The sequence below is a fragment of the Pseudophryne corroboree genome, chromosome 4 (genome assembly GCF_028390025.1).
Source record: "Pseudophryne corroboree isolate aPseCor3 chromosome 4, aPseCor3.hap2, whole genome shotgun sequence".
Classification (NCBI taxonomy): domain Eukaryota; kingdom Metazoa; phylum Chordata; class Amphibia; order Anura; family Myobatrachidae; genus Pseudophryne; species Pseudophryne corroboree.
The window spans coordinates 738728665-738747078 of record NC_086447.1 but is presented as its reverse complement, the minus strand read 5'-3'; the positions used below and the strand labels follow the sequence as shown (position 1 = coordinate 738747078).

The 18414-nt window shown below is 49.4% G+C and overlaps 1 protein-coding gene across 2 annotated transcripts in view; it reads right to left on the bottom strand.

Moving 5' to 3' along the window:
* Positions 1-18414, bottom strand: part of ATL2 (atlastin GTPase 2) — a 307993-nt gene that overhangs the window by 93379 nt on the left and 196200 nt on the right. For both annotated transcript variants that reach the window (XM_063918108.1, XM_063918109.1), the window contains exon 6: positions 10582-10638. In XM_063918108.1, coding sequence (XP_063774178.1) covers positions 10582-10638 — 57 coding nt within the window. The remainder of the gene's footprint in view (positions 1-10581; positions 10639-18414) is intronic.

The following is an 18414-nucleotide window of genomic DNA, read 5'->3' as shown; positions in this document are numbered from 1 at the left end:
TCCGCCATAACCTTGGTAAATACCCTTGGTGCCGTGGAGAGTCCAAACGGCAGCGTCTGGAATTGGTAATGGCAATCCTGTACCACAAATCTGAGGTACTCCTGGTGAGGATGGTAAATGGGGACATGCAGGTAAGCATCCTTGATGTCCAGGGAAACCATGTAATCCCCCTCGTCCAGGCTTGCAATAACCGCCCTGAGCGATTCCATCTTGAACTTGAATTTTTTTATGTACATGTTCAAAGATTTCAAATTTAAAATGGGTCTCACCGAACCGTCCGGCTTCGGTACCACAAATAGTGTGGAATAGTAACCCCGGCCTTGTTGAAGTAGGGGTACCTTGATTATCACCTGCTGGGAATACAGCTTGTGAATTGCCGCTAGCACCGCCTCCCTGTCTGAGGGAGCAATCTGCAAGGCAGATTTTAGGAACCGGTGGGGTGGAGCCGCCTCGAATTCCAGCATGTATCCCTGAGATACTACTTGAAGGATCCAGGGATCCACCTGTGAGCGAGCCCACTGATCGCTGAAATTTCTGAGGCGGGCCCCCACCGTACCTGGCTCCACCTGTGGAGCCCCACCGTCATGCGGCGGACTTGGAAGAGGAAGCGGGGGAGGACTTTTGTCCTGGGAACCTGCTGTCTGTTGCAGCCTTTTTCCCCTACCTCTGCCTCTAGACAGAAAAGACCCTCCTTTTCCACGCTTGCTTTTCTGGGTCCGAAAGGACTGAACCTGATAAAATGGCGCCTTCTTAGGCTGTGAGGGAACATGGGGTAAAAATGCTGACTTCCCAGACGTTGCTGTGGAAACTAGGTCGGAGAGACCATCCCCAAATAATTCCTCCCCTTTATAAGGCAAAACTTCCATGTGCCTCTTGGAATCTGCATCTCCCGTCCACTGACGAGTCCATAAGCATCTCCTAGTAGAGATAGACAATGCACTTACTTTAGATGCCAGCCGGCAAATTTCCCTCTGTGCATCTCTCATATATAAGACTGAATCTTTTATATGGTCAATCGTTAGCAGAATAGTGTCTCTGTCTGGTGTGTCAATATTTTCTGACAGTTTTTCTGACCATGCAGCGGCAGCACTGCACATCCAAGCTGACGCAATAGCTGGTCTAAGTATAATGCCTGAGTGTGTGTATACAGACTTCAGGATTGCCTCCTGCTTTCTATCAGCAGGCTCCTTAAGGGCGGCCGTATCCTGAGAGGGTAGTGCCACCTTTTTTGACAAACGTGTGAGCGCTTTATCCACCCTAGGTGGTGTTTCCCAACGTGACCTATCCTCTGGCGGGAAAGGGAACGCCATTAGTACCTTCTTAGGAATTACAAATTTTTTATCAGGGAAAAGCCACGCTTCTTCACACACTTCATTTAGTTCATCTGATGGGGGAAAAACTACGGGTAGTTTTTTCTCCCCAAACATAATACCCTTTTTTGTGGTACCTGGATGTAAATCAGAAATGTTTAACACCTCTTTCATTGCCTCAATCATGCAGTGAATGGCCCTGACAGGCATTAGGTTTGACTCATCGTCGTCGACACTGTTATCAGTATCCGTGTCGACATCCGGGTCTGCAAACTGAGGTAGCGGGCGTTTTAGAGCCCCTGACGACCCCTGAGGCACGAGCTGAGATCCTGGCTGTCCCACATTTGGCATGTCGTCAAATTTCTTATGTAAAGAATCTATACGTGCACTCATTTCTTTCCATAAGTTCATCCACTCGGGTGTCTGCCCCGCAGGGGGTGACGTCCCTTCAAAATGCATCTGCTCCGCCTCCACCTCATTAAACATGTCGACACAGCCGTACCGACACACCCCACACACACAGGGAATGCTCAACAGAGGACAGGACCCACAAAAAGCCCTTTGGGGGGACAGAGTGAGAGTATGCCAGCACACACCAGAGCGCTATATAATGCAGGGACTAACTGAGTTATGTCCCTAATAGCTGCTTTTCATATAATATATGTATATATACTGCCAAATTTAATGCCCCCCCCCTCTCTTTTCCCTCTTACTGTTACTGTATATTGCAGGGAAGAGCCAGGGAGCTTCCTTCCAGCCGAGCTGTGAGGGAAAAATGGCGCCAGTGTGCTGAGGAGATAGGCTCCGCCCCTTTTTCGCGGCCTATTCTCCCGCTTTTTATGGAATTCTGGCAGGGGTATTTACCTCATATATAGCCTCTGGGGCTATATATTGAGGTATTTTAGCCAGCCAAGGTGTTATTATTGCTGCCTCAGGGCGCCCCCCCCCCCAGCGCCCTGCACCCTCAGTGACCGGAGTGTGAAGTGTGAGAGGAGCAATGGCGCACAGCTGCAGTGCTGTGCGCTACCTTGGTGAAGACAGAGTCTTCATGCCACCGATTTTCCGGACCATCTTCTTGCTTCTGGCTCTGTAAGGGGGACGGCGGCGCGGCTCCGGGACCGAACACCAAGGACTGGGCCTGCGGTCGATCCCTCTGGAGCTAATGGTGTCCAGTAGCCTAAGAAGCCCAATCCGGCTGCAAGCAGGCGAGTTCGCTTCTTCTCCCCTTAGTCCCTCGCTGCAGTGAGCCTGTTGCCAGCAGGTCTCACTGAAAATAATAAACCTAAGTCTATTCTTTCTAAGAGCTCAGGAGAGCCCCTAGTGTGCATCCAACCTCGGCCGGGCACGAATTCTAACTGAGGCTTGGAGGAGGGTCATAGTGGGAGGAGCCAGTGCACACCAGGTAGTCTGAAATCTTTCTAGAGTGCCCAGCCTCCTTCGGAGCCCGCTATTCCCCATGGTCCTTACGGAGTTCCCAGCATCCACTAGGACGTCAGAGAAATAAGAATTTACTTACCGATAATTCTATTTCTCGTAGTCCGTAGTGGATGCTGGGAACTCCGTAAGGACCATGGGGAATAGCGGCTCCGCAGGAGACTGGGCACAAAAGTAAAGCTTTAGGACTACCTGGTGTGCACTGGCTCCTCCCCCTATGACCCTCCTCCAAGCCTCAGTTAGGATACTGTGCCCGGACGAGCGTACACAATAAGGAAGGATTTTGAATCCCGGGTAAGACTCATACCAGCCACACCAATCACACCGTACAACCTGTGATCTGAACCCAGTTAACAGCATGATAACAGCGGAGCCTCTGAAAAGATGGCTCACAACAACAAAAACCCGATTTTTGTAACAGCAACTATGTACAAGTATTGCAGACAATCCGCACTTGGGATGGGCGCCCAGCATCCACTACGGACTACGAGAAATAGAATTATCGGTAAGTAAATTCTTATTTTCTCTGACGTCCTAGTGGATGCTGGGAACTCCGTAAGGACCATGGGGATTATACCAAAGCTCCCAAACGGGCGGGAGAGTGCGGATGACTCTGCAGCACCGAATGAGAGAACTCCAGGTCCTCCTCAGCCAGGGTATCAAATTTTTAGAATTTAGCAAACGTGTTTGCCCCTGACCAAGTAGCTGCTCGGCAAAGTTGTAAAGCCGAGACCCCTCGGGCAGCCGCCCAAGATGAGCCCACCTTCCTTGTGGAATGGGCTTTTACAGATTTAGGCTGTGGCAGGCCTGCCACAGAATGTGCAAGCTGAATTGTACTACAAATCCAACAAGCAATAGTCTGCTTAGAAGCAGGAGCACCCAGCTTGTTGGGTGCATACAGGATAAACAGCGAGTCAGATTTTCTGACTCCAGCCGTCCTGGAAACATATTTTCAGGGCCCTGACTACATCCAGCAACTTGGGAGTCCTCCAAGTCCCTAGTAGCCGCAGGTACCACAATAGGCTGGTTCAGGTGAAACGCTGAAACAACCTTAGGGAGAAATTGAGGACGAGTCCTCAATTCTGCCCTGTCCGTATGAAAAATTAGGTAAGGGCTTTTATAGGATAAAGCCGCCAATTCTGACACACGCCTGGCCGAAGCCAGGGCCAACAGCATTACCACTTTCCATGTGAGATATTTTAAGTTCACAGTGGTGAGTGGTTCAAACCAATGTGATTTTAGGAACCCCAAAACTACATTGAGATCCCAAGGTGCCACTGGAGGCACAAAAGGAGGCTGTATATGCAGTACCCCCTTGACAAACGTCTGAACTTCAGGAACTGAAGCCAGTTCTTTCTGGAAGAAAATCGACAGGGCCGAAATTTGAACCTTAATGGACCCTAATTTTAGGCCCATAGACAGTCCTGTTTGCAGGAAATGCAGGAAACGACCCAGTTAAAATTCCTCTGTAGGGGCCTTCCTGGCCTCGCACCACGCAACATATTTACGCCAAATACGGTGATAATGTTGTGCGGTTACATCCTTCCTGGCTTTGATCAGGGTAGGGATGACTTCATCCGGAATGCCTTTTTCCTTCAGGATCCGGCGTTCAACCGCCATGCCGTCAAACGCAGCCGCGGTAAGTCTTGGAACAGACAGGGTCCCTGCTGGAGCAGGTCTCTTCTTAGAGGTAGAGGCCACGGGTCCTCTGTGAGCATCTCTTGAAGTTCCGGGTACCAAGTCCTTCTTGGCCAATCCGGAGCCACGAGTATAGTTCTTACTCCTCTCCGTCTTATAATTCTCAGTACCTTGGGTATGAGAGGCAGAGGAGGGAACACATACACTGACTGGTACACCCATGGTGTTACCAGAGCGTCCACAGCTATTGCCTGAGGGTCCCTTGACCTGGCGCAATACCTGTCTAGTTTTTTGTTGAGGCGGGACGCCATCATGTCCACCTTTGGTTTTTCCCAACGGTTCACAATCATGTGGAAGACTTCTGGATGAAATCCCCACTCTCCCGGGTGGAGGTCGTGCCTGCTGAGGAAGTCTGCTTCCCAGTTGTCCACTCCCGGAATGAACACTGCTGACAGTGCTATCACATGATTTTCCGCCCAGCGAAGAATCCTTGCAGCTTCTGCCATTGCCCTCCTGCTTCTTGTGCCGCCCTGTCTGTTTACGTGGGCGACTGCCGTGATGTTGTCTGACTGGATCAGCACCGGCTGACCTTGAAGCAGAGGTCTTGCTAGGCTTAGAGCATTGTAGATGGCCCTTAGCTCCAGGATATTTATGTGAAGTGATGTCTCCAGGCTTGACCACAAGCCCTGGAAATTTCTTCCCTGTGTGACTGCTCCCCAGCCTCTCAGGCTGGCATCCGTGGTCACCAGGACCCAGTCCTGAATGCCGAATCTGCGGCCCTCTAGAAGATGAGCACTCTGCAACCACCACAGGAGAGACACCCTTGTCTTTGGTGACAAGATTATCCACTGATGCATCTGAAGATGCGACCCGGACCATTTGTCTAGCAGATCCCACTGGAAGGTTCTTGCGTGGAATCTGCCGAATGGGATTGCTTCGTAGGAAGCCACCATTTTTCCCAGGACCCTTGTGCATTGATGCACTGAGACTTGGCCTGGTTTTAGGAGATTTCTGACTAGCTCGGATAACTCCCTGGCTTTCTCCTCCGGGAGAAAAACCTTTTTCTGGACTGTGTCCAGGATCATCCCTAGGAATAGAAGGCGTGTCGTCGGGATCAGCTGCGATTTTGGAATATTGAGAATCCAACCGTGCTGCCGCAACACTATCTGAGATAGTGCTACCCCGACTTCCAACTGTTCCCTGGATCTTGCCCTTATCAGGAGATCTTTCAAGTAAGGGATAACTAAAACTCCCTTCCTTCGAAGGAGTATCATCATTTCGGCCATTACCTTGGTAAAGACCCGGGGTGCCGTGGACAAGCCAAACGGCAGCGTCTGAAACTGATAGTGACAATTCTGTACCACAAACCTGAGGTACCCTTGGTGAGAAGGGTAAATTGGGACATGTAGGTAAGCATCTTTGATGTCCAGAGACACCATATAATCCCCTTCTTCCAGGTTTGCAATCACTGCTCTGAGTGACTCCATCTTGAATTTGAACCTCTGTATGTAAGTGTTCAAGGATTTTAGATTTAAAATTGGTCTCACCGAGCCGTCCGGCTTCGGTACCACAAACAGTGTGGAATAATACCCCTTTCCCTGTTGCAGGAGGGGTACCTTGATTATCACCTGCTGGGAATACAGCTTGTGAATGGCTTGCAATACTGCCTCCCTGTCTGAGGGAGACGTCGGTAAAGCAGACTTTAGGAAACGGCGAGGGGGAGACGTCTCGAATTCCAATTTGTACCCCTGAGATACCACCTGAAGGATCCAGGGGTCCACTTGCGAGTGGGCCCACTGCGCGCTGAACTTCTTGAGACGGGCCCCCACCGTGCCTGAGTCCGCTTGTAAAGCCCCAGCGTCATGCTGAGGACTTTGCGGAGGCGGGAGAGGGCTTCTGTTCCTGGGAACTGGCTGTGTGCTGCAGCCTTTTTCCTCTCCCTCTGCCACGGGGCAGAAATGAGGAGCCTTTTGCCCGCTTGCCCTTATGGGGCCGAAGGACTGCGCCTGATAATACGGCGTCTTCTTATGTTGAGAGGCTACCTGGGGTAAAAATGTGGATTTTCCAGCAGTTGCCGTGGCTACCAGGTCTGATAGACCTACCCCAAATAACTCCTCCCCATTATAAGGCAATACTTCCATGTGCCTTTTGGAATCCGCATCACCTGACCACTGCTGCGTCCATAACCCTCTTCTTGCAGAAACGGACAGCGCGCTAACTCTTGATGCCAGTCGGCAAATATCCCTCTGCGCATCACGCATATATAAAAATGCATCTTTTAAATGCTCTATAGTCAGTAATATACTGTCCCTATCTAGGGTATCAATATTTTCAGTCAGGGAATCCGACCACGCCACCCCAGCACTGCACATCCAGGCTGAGGCGATTGCCGGTCGCAGTATAACACCCGTGTGAGTGTATATACATTTTAGGATATTCTCCTGCTTTCTGTTGGCAGGTTCCTTTAGGGCGGCCGTATCAGGAGAGGGTAGTGCCACCTGTTTAGACAAGCGTGTGAGCGCTTTATCCACCCTAGGGGGTGTTTCTCACACACTTCATTTAATTCCTCGGATACAGGAAAAACTACAGGCAGTTTTTTCTCACCAAACATAATACCCTTTTTAGTGGTACTTGTATTATCAGAAATATGCAAAACATTTTTCATTGCCTCAATCATGTAACGTGTGGCCCTACTGGAAGTCACATTTGTCTCATCATCGTCGACACTGGAGTCAGTATCCGTGTCTGTGTCTGCCATCTGAGGTAACGGGCGTTTTAGAGCCCCTGATGGCGTTTGAGACCCCTGGACAGGCACAAGCTGAGTAGCCGGCTGTCTCATATCGTCAACTGTCTTTCGTAAAGAGCTGACATTGTCACGCAATTCCTTCCATAAGCTCATCCACTCAGGTGTCGACTCCCTAGGGGGTGACAACTCTATTATAGGCAATTGCTCCGCCTCCATCTCATTTTCCTCCTCAAACATGTCGACACAATCGTACCGACACACCGCACACACACAGGGAATGCTCTGATAGAGGACAGGACCCCACTAGCCCTTTGGGGAGACAGAGGGAGAGTATGCCAGCACACACCAGAGCGCTATATATAGACAGGAATACCACTATATAACGTGCTTTTCCCTTTATAGCTGCTGTTATTATCAAAACTGCGCCAAATTAGTGCCCCCCCTCTCTTTTTTACCCTTTTCTGTAGTGCAGGGCTGCAGGGGAGAGTCAGGGAGACGTCCTTCCAGCGGAGCTGTGATGGAAAATGGCGCCCGTGTGCTGAGGAGATAGGCTCCGCCCCCTTCTCGGCGGCCTTTTCTCCCGCTTTTTGGTGAATTTTGGCAGGGGTTAAAATACATCCATATAGCCCTGGGGGTTATATGTGGTGTATTTTCGCCAGCCAAGGTGTTTTACATTGGGCTCAGGGCGCCCCCCCCTAGCGCCCTGCACCCTCAGTGACCGGAGTGTGAAGTGTGCCTGAGGAGCAATGGCGCACAGCTGCAGTGCTGTGCGCTACCTTGTTGAAGACTGATGCCTTCTGCCGCCGATTTTTCCGGACCTCTTCTTGCTTCTGGCTCTGTAAGGGGGCCGGCGGCGCGGCTCTGGGACCGGACTCCGAGGCTGGGCCTGTGTTCGGTCCCTCTGGAGCTAATGGTGTCCAGTAGCCTAAGAAGCCCAAGCTGGCTGCAAGCAGGTTCGCTTCTTCTCCCCTTAGTCCCTCGATGCAGTGAGCCTGTTGCCAGCAGGTCTCACTGAAAATAAAAAACCTAAAACTAAACTTTCACTAAGAAGCTCAGGAGAGCCCCTAGTGTGCACCCTTCTCGGCCGGGCACAAAAATCTAACTGAGGCTTGGAGGAGGGTCATAGGGGGAGGAGCCAGTGCACACCAGGTAGTCCTAAAGCTTTACTTTTGTGCCCAGTCTCCTGCGGAGCCGCTATTCCCCATGGTCCTTACGGAGTTCCTAGCATCCACTAGGACGTCAGAGAAATGTTAGTGCACACTGCACTGTACCCTGCTTCTGTACAGCAAGGTGCAGGAATTACACTGTAGCTGGGCCTGCAGACAGACACTGGTATTTAAAAACAACACTGGGAGCACTTGAAGGCAAGTACTACTATTCCAATATACACTTCCCCTGGGAAGTATATTAAGGGTTTCTGGAGAAAACCTTTAAGAAATAAGAATGAGGTTTTCCTTGCACACAGTATAGAATTCTCTAAATGAACAGAACTGCACTCCACTCTCCCATTTAAAAGTTGCCCCAGTGATGTCAATGCCCTTTCCCTGAGAATATCCAGTACACGGGGCAGAGACAATTACAGTTGATTAGCCTGTCTGACTTAGACCTTCCATCCGAGTCATCCATCTGTCTGCCCCTGCACTTTAGATTGTAAGCTCTCATGCGCTTTTTCTTCCCTCGCTTAAACAGTCTACTCCGCATTGCCTTTGGGTTGAGCCGGAGATGCTGCTGTGGGTATGACAGCTACATATCAAGAAATGGTTACTTTGCATGCATCCCATGTTATGCAATGATTCTTACTGCAAGTCTCGTGCATTTCTTTCTGGGGTTTTTTGCATTCAATTTGTTTTTGGATTATGTAAAGATCTACTGGCCCATTGCAGTGTCATGTAAATGCAGATATTTATTTACAGTTTCTTATATAGCGCCGCAAATTACGATGCACTTTACAACTGGAAACCGTGATAACATAAGAACAAAACAATTGCAAACAGAGACTGGGTAATAACAGACACAGAGGTAGGAAGGCCCTGCTCACAAGCTTACATTCTATAGGGAGGAAGGCATTGAGACACAAGGACAGGTGCTATCTATTGCACAATGGCCCACCAGATTGTAAAGGTTCTTGGTGGACTGTATAATATGGTCACATAAACAGTGACTGGGTAATAACAGACACAGAGGTAGGAAGGCCTTGCTCACAAGCTTACATTCTATAGGGAGGAAGGCATTGAGACACAAGGACAGGTGCTATCTATTGCATAATGGCCCACCAGATTGTAAAGGTTCTTGGTGGACTGTATAATATGGTCACATAGCAATGTTGGCCTGGGGGGTGGTCTTCAGTATACTGCCGGCCGGGATCCCGGCGACCAGCATACCGGCTCCGGGATCCCGGCCGCCGGCATGCCGACACATTCTCCCGGCCGCTCATACTACACCCAGCCTGGGGCCAGGAGGATGGGAAAGTGACGTACAGATGGAGCCGCACTCACTTGAGGCGGCTCCATCGCAAACGAGCACTCCTGGCGTGACTAGGCTATGCGTCCGCCTAGTCACACCGGGAGTGCACAGAGACGCTCCCATTCAGAGCGTCTGTCCGGGCGCGCGGACAGAGACCCTCTCCATTCATGTGAATGGAGCGTGTCTCTGTTGCAGGCGTGCGCCCAGGAACGCTCTCTGAGATAGGCGCGCCGCCCGACGGAGAGCCACGACCAGCGTGGCTCCATCTGTACGAGAAAATGTGAGGCTATGAGTGTACTCTACAGTAGGAATGTAATTAGATGGTATAATGATGATAACTTTGTAAGTGAGTATAGTGCTGGACAGTCAGTCACAGCTGTTGTGGAGAAAACACCCTCTATAAAAACAAAACTGCTATTTATCTTAAACATAACATATTGGGGGATATTCCGTTGTTTGAAACGTCAGGTGGGAGTCTGTTTTTTACTGTCTATTAGATAGGAAAAAACAGACACCCAACTGACTTTTCATACAATTGAATATCCCCAATGAATGTCGTTTTGGAAAGCGTTTAATGTCTACACAGTGGCAGCGTTTAATGAAGAACTCTACGTTCTCCATTAAAATTCCAATGATCAGTAACAATTTATGTTCAGGTAATGTTATTAAAAAAATAATTTTGCTATTGTAATGCGCTGTGTGCCTCAGTGATATCTCTAGCTCACGGGTATTCAACATGCAGTCCTCCAGCATCTGTGGAACTACACATTCCAACATGCCCAGTTTTAGCATGCCCCAACAGCAAAACTGAAGGGCATGCTGGGATGTGACGTTACACAGCAGCTGGAGGGACGCATGCTGAATGTACCTGCACTAGTTCCTAGTGAATGGATGGGCTGCATTCTAATAAATATGGCTTCAGGCCACAAACTGGCTGCCACTGTGTGTAGACAATATGTACAATAAGCATGTACTGTAACATTAGCTCACCTGAAAGGGTTTCTTGTAGATTTCTTCCATTGCAAGACGTCCGTATTCTGTAAAAAGCTGGAAAATCAGAAATATAACAGTAATTTAGAGAATCCAAATGTACAACATTTCCCGAAGGGATAGAGGAAATTAGTTACATCCGCATTACCCTCTCATTTAATATTTACAATATATCACAATCTTACATGAAAAGTGTGTTAAATTAATGTGGCACATTTTGCTCACAATGAATTCATCATCATTCATCTCTAATAATGGCAACTACAAAGGCTGGAAAGCATGCAAAAGGTTTTGTGAGAGGGTGTCTGGTAAAGTCTGGGAGGGCAGTACTATCTGTCACAGGATGCTGCCCTGTGTGCTCTGAGCAAGGGGGTGACTATGCCAGAATTCACCTGAGGACAGATTTCCTTTATAATAAGAATTTACTCACCGGTAATTCTATTTCTCTGAGTCCGTAGTGGATGCTGGGACTCCGTAAGGACCATGGGGAATAGTGGCTCCACAGGAGACTGGGCACAACTAAAAGAAAGCTTTAGACTACTGGTGTGCACTGGCTCCTCCCACTATGACCCTCCTCCAGACTTCAGTTAGGATACTGTGCCCGGAAGAGCTGACACAATAAGGAAGGATTTTGAATCCCGGGTAAGACTCATACCAGCCACACCAATCACACCGTATAACTCGTAATACAATACCCAGTTAACAGTATGAGAACAACTGAGCCTCTCAACAGATGGCTCAACAATAACCCTTTAGTTAAACAATAACTATATACAAGTATTGCAGACAATCCGCACTTGGGATGGGCGCCCAGCATCCACTACGGACTACGAGAAATAGAATTACCGGTGAGTAAATTCTTATTTTCTCTGACATCCTAAGTGGATGCTGGGACTCCGTAAGGACCATGGGGATTATACCAAAGCTCCCAAACGGGCGGGAGAGTGCGGATGACTCTGCAGCACCGAATGGGCAAACTCAAGGTCCTCCTCAGCCAGGGTGTCAAACTTGTAGAATTTAGCAAAAGTGTTTGACCCCGACCAAGTAGCTGCTCGGCAAAGTTGTAGAGCCGAGACCCCTCGGGCAGCCGCCCAAGAAGAGCCCACCTTCCTCGTGGAATGGGCTTTCACTGATTTAGGATGCGGCAGTCCAGCCGCAGAATGTGCAAGCTGAATCGTACTACAGATCCAGCGAGCAATAGTCTGCTTTGAAGCAGGTGCACCCAACTTGTTGGGCGCATACAGGATAAATAGCGAGTCAGTCTTTCTGACTCCAGCTGTCCTGGAAACATAGATTTTCAGGGCCCTGACTACGTCCAACAACTTGGAAGCCTCCAAGTCTTTAGTAGCCGCAGGCACCACGATAGGTTGGTTCAGGTGAAAAGCTGATACCACCTTTGGGAGAAATTGGGGACGCGTCCTCAATTTTGCCCTATCCATATGGAAAATAAGAATTTACTCACCGGTAATTCTATTTCTCGTAGTCCGTAGTGGATGCTGGGAACTCCGTAAGGACCATGGGGAATAGCGGGCTCCGAAGGAGGCTGGGCACTCTAGAAAGATCTTAGACTACCTGGTGTGCACTGGCTCCTCCCACTATGACCCTCCTCCAAGCCTCAGTTAGGTACTGTGCCCGGACGAGCGTACACAATAAGGAAGGATTTTGAATCCCGGGTAAGACTCATACCAGCCACACCAATCACACCGTACAACTCGTGATATGAAACACAGTTAACAGTATGAAACAATAGAGCCTCTCAACAGATGGCTCAACAATAACCCGATTTAGTTAACAACAACTATGTACAAGTAATGCAGATAAACCGCACTTGGGATGGGCGCCCAGCATCCACTACGGACTACGAGAAATAGAATTACCGGTGAGTAAATTCTTATTTTCTCTAACGTCCTAGTGGATGCTGGGAACTCCGTAAGGACCATGGGGATTATACCAAAGCTCCCAAACGGGCGGGAGAGTGCGGATGACTCTGCAGCACCGAATGAGAGAACTCCAGGTCCTCCTCAGCCAGGGTATCCAATTTGTAGAATTTTGCAAACGTGTTTGCCCCTGACCAAGTAGCTGCTCGGCAAAGTTGTAAAGCCGAGACCCCTCGGGCAGCCGCCCAAGATGAGCCCACCTTCCTTGTGGAATGGGCATTGACAGATTTTGGCTGTGGCAGGCCTGCCACAGTATGTGCAAGCTGAATTGTACTACAAATCCAACGAGCAATAGTCTGCTTAGGAGCAGGAGCACCCAGCTTGTTGGGTGCATATAGGATAAACAGCGAGTCAGATTTTCTGACTCCAGCCGTCCTGGAAACATATATTTTCAGGGCCCTGACAACGTCTAGCAACTTGGAGTCCTCCAAATCCTTAGTAGCCGCAGGCACCAAATAGGCTGGTTCAGGTGAAACGCTGACACCACCTTAGGGAGAAACTGGGGACGAGTCCTCAATTCTGCCCTATCCATATGGAAAATCAAATAAGGGCTTTTACAAGACAAAGCCGCCAATTCTGATACTCGCCTGGCAGAAGCCAAGGCCAATAACATAACCACCTTCCATGTGAGATATTTCAGATCCACGGTTTTTAGTGGTTCAAACCAATGTGATTTTAAGAAAACTCAACACCACGTTGAGATCCCAAGGTGCCACAGGAGGCACAAACGGGGGCTGACTATGCAGCACTCCTTTTATAAATGTCTGAACTTCAGGTACTGAAGCGAGTTCTTTTTTGAAAGAAAATCGACAGAGCCGAGATCTGTACCTTAATGGAACCCAATTTAAGGCCCATAGTCACTCCTGCTTGCAGGAAATGCAGAAATCGACCTAGTTGAAATTCCTCTGTTGGGGCCCTTTCGGCCTCATACCATGCAACATATTTTCGCCATATGCGGTGATAATGAGTTGCTGTAACCTCTTTCCTGGCTTTAGTAAGCGTAGGAATTACTTCCTCCGGAATGCCCTTTTCCTTCAGGATCCGGCGTTCAACCGCCATGCCGTCAAACGCAGCCGCGGTAAGTCTTGGAACAGACAGGGCCCCTGCTGCCGCAGGTCCTGACTGAGTGGCAGAGGCCATGGGTCCTCTGATATAAATTCTTGAAGTTCTGGGTACCAAGCTCTTCTTGGCCATCCACGAGTATCGTTCTTACTCCTCGCCTTCTTATTATTCTCAGTACCTTCGGTATGAGAGGCAGAGGGGAGAACACCTAAACCGACTGGTACACCCACGGTGTTACCAGAGCGTCCATAGCTATCGCCTGAGGGTCCCTTGACCTGGAGCAATATCTTTTATAGCTTTTTGTTAAGGCGGACGCCATCATGTCCACCTGTGGCCTTTCCCAATGGTGTACAATCCTATTGGAAGACTTCTGGAGGAAGTCCCCATTCTCCCGGGTGGGGGTCGTGTCTGTTGAGAAGATCTGCTTCCCAGTTGTCCACTCCGGGAATGAACACTGCTGACAGTGCTAACACATGATTTTCCGCCTATCGGAGAATCCTTGTGGCTTCTGCCATCGCCATCCTGCTTTTTGTGCCGCCCTGTTGATTACATGGGCGACTGCCGTGATGTTGTCTGATTGGATCAGTACCGGCTGGTTTTGAAGCAGAGGCCTTGCTGGCCTCAGGGCATTTTAAATGGCCCTCAGATCCAGAATATTTATGTGTAGGGAAATAACCTGACTTGACCAAAGTCCCTGGAAGTTTCTTCCCTATGTGACTGCCCCCCAGCCTCAAAGGCTGAAATCCATGGTCACTAGGACCTAGTCCTGTATGCCGAACCTGCGGCCCTCTTGAAGATGGGCACTCTGCAGCCACCACAGTAGAGATACCCTGGTCCTTGAAGACAGGGTTATCAGCCTATGCATCGGAAGATGCGATCCGGACCACTTGTCCAACAGGTCCCTCTGAAAAGTTCTTGTATGGAACCTGCCTAATGGGATTGCTTCGTAAGAAGCTACCATTTTTCCCAGGACTCGCGTGCAATGATGCACCGCTACCTATTTTGGTTTCAGGAGGTCTCTGACTAGAGATGACAACTCCTTGGCTTTCTCCTCCGGGAGAAACACTATTTCTGGTTTATGCCCAGAACCATCTCCAGGAACAGTAGACGTGTCATAGGAACCAGTTGTGACTTTGGACTGTTTAGAATCCACCTATGCTGTTGTAGCACTTTCCAAAATAGTGCTACCCCGACTACCAATTGCTCCTTGGACCTCGCCCTTATAACGAGATTGTCCAAATACGGGATAATTACAACTCCCTTTTTTTTGAAGGAGTATCATCATTTCGGCCATTACCTTGATAAAACACCCTCGGTGCCATGTACAGTCCAAACGGCAGTGTCTGGACTTGGTAATGGTAATCCTGTACCACAAATCTGAGGTACTCCTGGCGAGGATGGTAAATGGGGACATGCAGGTAAGCATCCTTGATGTCCCGGGATACCATGTAATCCCCCTCGTCCAGGCTTGCAATAACCGCCCTGAGCGATTCCATCTTGAACTTGAATTTTTTTATGTTCAAGGATTTTAATATAAAATGGGTCACACCGAACCATGCGGTTTTGGTACCCCAACCCGTGTGGAATAGTAACCCCGTCCTTGTTGAAGTAGGGGCACCTTGAGTATTACCTGCTGGGAATACCGCTTATTAATTGCCTCTAGCACAGCCTCCCTGCCTGAGGGAGTTGTCAGCAAGGCATATTTTAGGAAACGGCTGGGGGGAGACATCTCTAATTCCAGCTTGTACCCCTGAAATACTACTTGGAAGAAACAGGGATCCACCTGTGAGCGAGCCCACTAATTGCTGAAATTTTTGAGGCGGCCCCCCACCGTACCTGGCTACACCTGTGGAGCACCCGCGTCATGGTGTGTACTCACAGGAGGCGGGGGAAGAATCTTGATTCTGGGAACAGGCTGACTGGTGCAGCTTTTTCCCTCTACCCTTGTCTCTGTACAGAAAGGAAGCGCCATTTGACCCGCTTGCTTTTCTGAAGCCGAAAGGACTGTACCTTTTTCTGTGAGGAAACCTGAGGTAAAATTATTTCTTCCCAGCAGTTGCTGTGGATACGAGGTCCCAGAGACCATCCCCAAATAATTCCTCACCCTTATAAGGCTCTCTATGCGCTTTTTAAGTCAGCATCACCTGTCCAGTGACAGGTCTCTAATACCCTCCTGACAGAATGGACATTACATTTATTTTGGATGCCAGCCGGCAAAATATCCCTCTGTGCATCCCCCATATATAAGACAACGTCTTTAATATGTTTTTTATGTTTGCCAACTATTATCTCTGTTTGACAGGGTCACCAACCACGCTGCAGCAGCACTATCTGCAGGTCTCAGTCTAGTACCTGAGTGTGTAAATACAGACTTCAGGATAGCCTCCTGTTTTTTATCAACAGGTACCTATTAAAGTGGCCGTATCCTAAGACGGCAGTGCCACCTTTTTTGACAAACGTGTGAGCGCCTTATCCACCCTAGGGGATATCTCCCAGCGTAACTTATCCTCCTGGCGGGAAAGGGTACGCCATCAGTAACTTTTTATAAATTACCAGTTTCTTAACGGGGGAACCCACGGTTTTCACACACTTCATTTATTCATCTGATGGGGGAACAAAACACTGCCTGTTTTTTCTCCCCAAACCTAAAACCCATTTATAGAGGTTAAAGTCAGAAATGTATAACACATTTTTTATTGCCGGGATCAAGTCACGGATTGGATTGTGTATATGTCTCCACCTTGTCGACACTGGAGTCAGACTCCGTGTCGACATCTGTGTCTGCCATCTGAGAGAGCGGGCGTTTTTGAGCCCCTGATGGCCTTTGAGACGCCTGGGCAGGCGCGGGCTGCGAAGCCGGCTGTCCCACAGCTGTTACGTCATCCACCCTTTTATGTAAGGAGTTGACACTGTCGGTTAATACCTTTTACCTCTCTATCCACTCTGGTGTCGGCCCCACAGGGGGCGACATCACATATATCGGCCTCTGTTCCGTCACCATATAAGCCTCCTCATTCAACATGTCGACACAGCCGTACCGACACACCGCAGACACACAGGGAATGCTCTAAACGAGGACAGGACCCACAAAAGCCCTTTGGGGGGACAGAGTGAGAGTATGCCAGCACACACCAGAGCGCTATATACTGCAGGGACTAACTGAGTTATGTCCCCTATAGCTTTATATCTATATATATATAATGTATACTGCGCCTAAATTTAGTGCCCCCTCTCTCTTTTTTTAACCCTTGTAGACTGCAGGGGAGAGCCAGGGAGCTTCCCTCCAACGGAGCTGTGAGGGAAAATGGCGCCAGTGTGCTGAGGAGATAGGCTCCGCCCCTTTTTCGCGGCCTATTCTCCCGTTTTTTATGGACTTCTGGCAGGGGTATTTACCTCATATATAGCCCCTGGGGCTATATATTGAGGTATTTTTGCCAGCCAAGGTGTTTTTATTGCTGCCTCAGAGCGCCCCCCCCCAGCGCTCTGCACCCTCAGTGACCGGAGTGTGAAGTGTGTATGAGGAGCAATGGCGCACAGCTGCAGTGCTGTGCGCTACCTTGGTGAAGACTGAGTCTTCATGCCGCCGATTTTCCGGACCATCTTCTTGCTTCTGGCTCTGTAAGGGGGACGGCGGCGCGGCTCCGGGACCGAACATCAAGGCTGGGCCTGCGGTCGATCCCTCTGGAGCTAATGGTGTCCAGTAGCCTAAGAAGCCCAATCCGGCTGCAAGCAGGCGAGTTCGCTTCTTCTCCCCTTAGTCCCTCGCTGCAGTGAGCCTGTTGCCAGCAGGTCTCACTGAAAAGAACAAATTCTAAGACTATAACTTTCTAAGAGCTCAGGAGAGCCCCTAGTGTGCATCCAACCTCGGCCGGGCACGAAATCTAACTGAGGCTTGGAGGAGGGTCATAGTGGGAGGAGCCAGTGCACACCAGGTAGTCTAAGATCTTTCTAGAGTGCCCAGCCTCCTTCGGAGCCCGCTATTCCCCATGGTCCTTACGGAGTTCCCAGCATCCACTAGGACGTTAGAGAAAATCAGATAAGGGCTTTTACATGACAAAGCCGCCAATTCTGATACCCGCCTGGCCGAAGCCAAGGCCAACAACATGACCACTTTCCACGTGAGATACTTCAATTCCACGGTTTTAAGTGGCTCAAACCAATGTGACTTTAGGAAATCCAACACCACGTTGAGATCCCAAGGTGCCACTGGAGGCACAAAAGGGGGCTGAATATGCAGCACTCCCTTAACAAAAGTTTGAACTTCAGGTAGTGAAGCCAGTTCTCTCTGGAAGAAAATCGATAGAGCCGAAATCTGGACCTTAATGGAACCCAATTTTAGGCCCATAGTCACCCCTGACAGTAGGAAGTGCAGGAAACGGCCCAGCTGAAATTCCTCCGTTGGGGCCTTCCTGGCCTCACACCACGCAACATATTTTCGCCATATGCGGTGATGATGGTTTGCGGTTACTTCTTTCCTAGCTTTAATCAGCGTAGGAATGACTTCTTCCGGAATGCCCTTTTCCTTCAGGATCCGGTGTTCAACCGCCATGCCATCAAACGCAGCCGTGGTAAGTCTTGGAACAGACAGGGCCCCTGCTGCAGCAGGTCCTGTCTGAGCGGCAGAGGCCATGGGTCCTCTGATATCATTTCTTGAAGTTCCGGGTACCAAGCTCTTCTTGGCCAATCCGGAACAATGAGTATAGTTCTTACTCCTCTTCTCCTTATTATCCTCAGTACCTTTGGTATGAGAGGAAGAAGAGGGAACACATAAACCGACTGGTACACCCACGGTGTCACTAGAGCGTCCACAGCTATCGCCTGAGGGTCTCTCGAC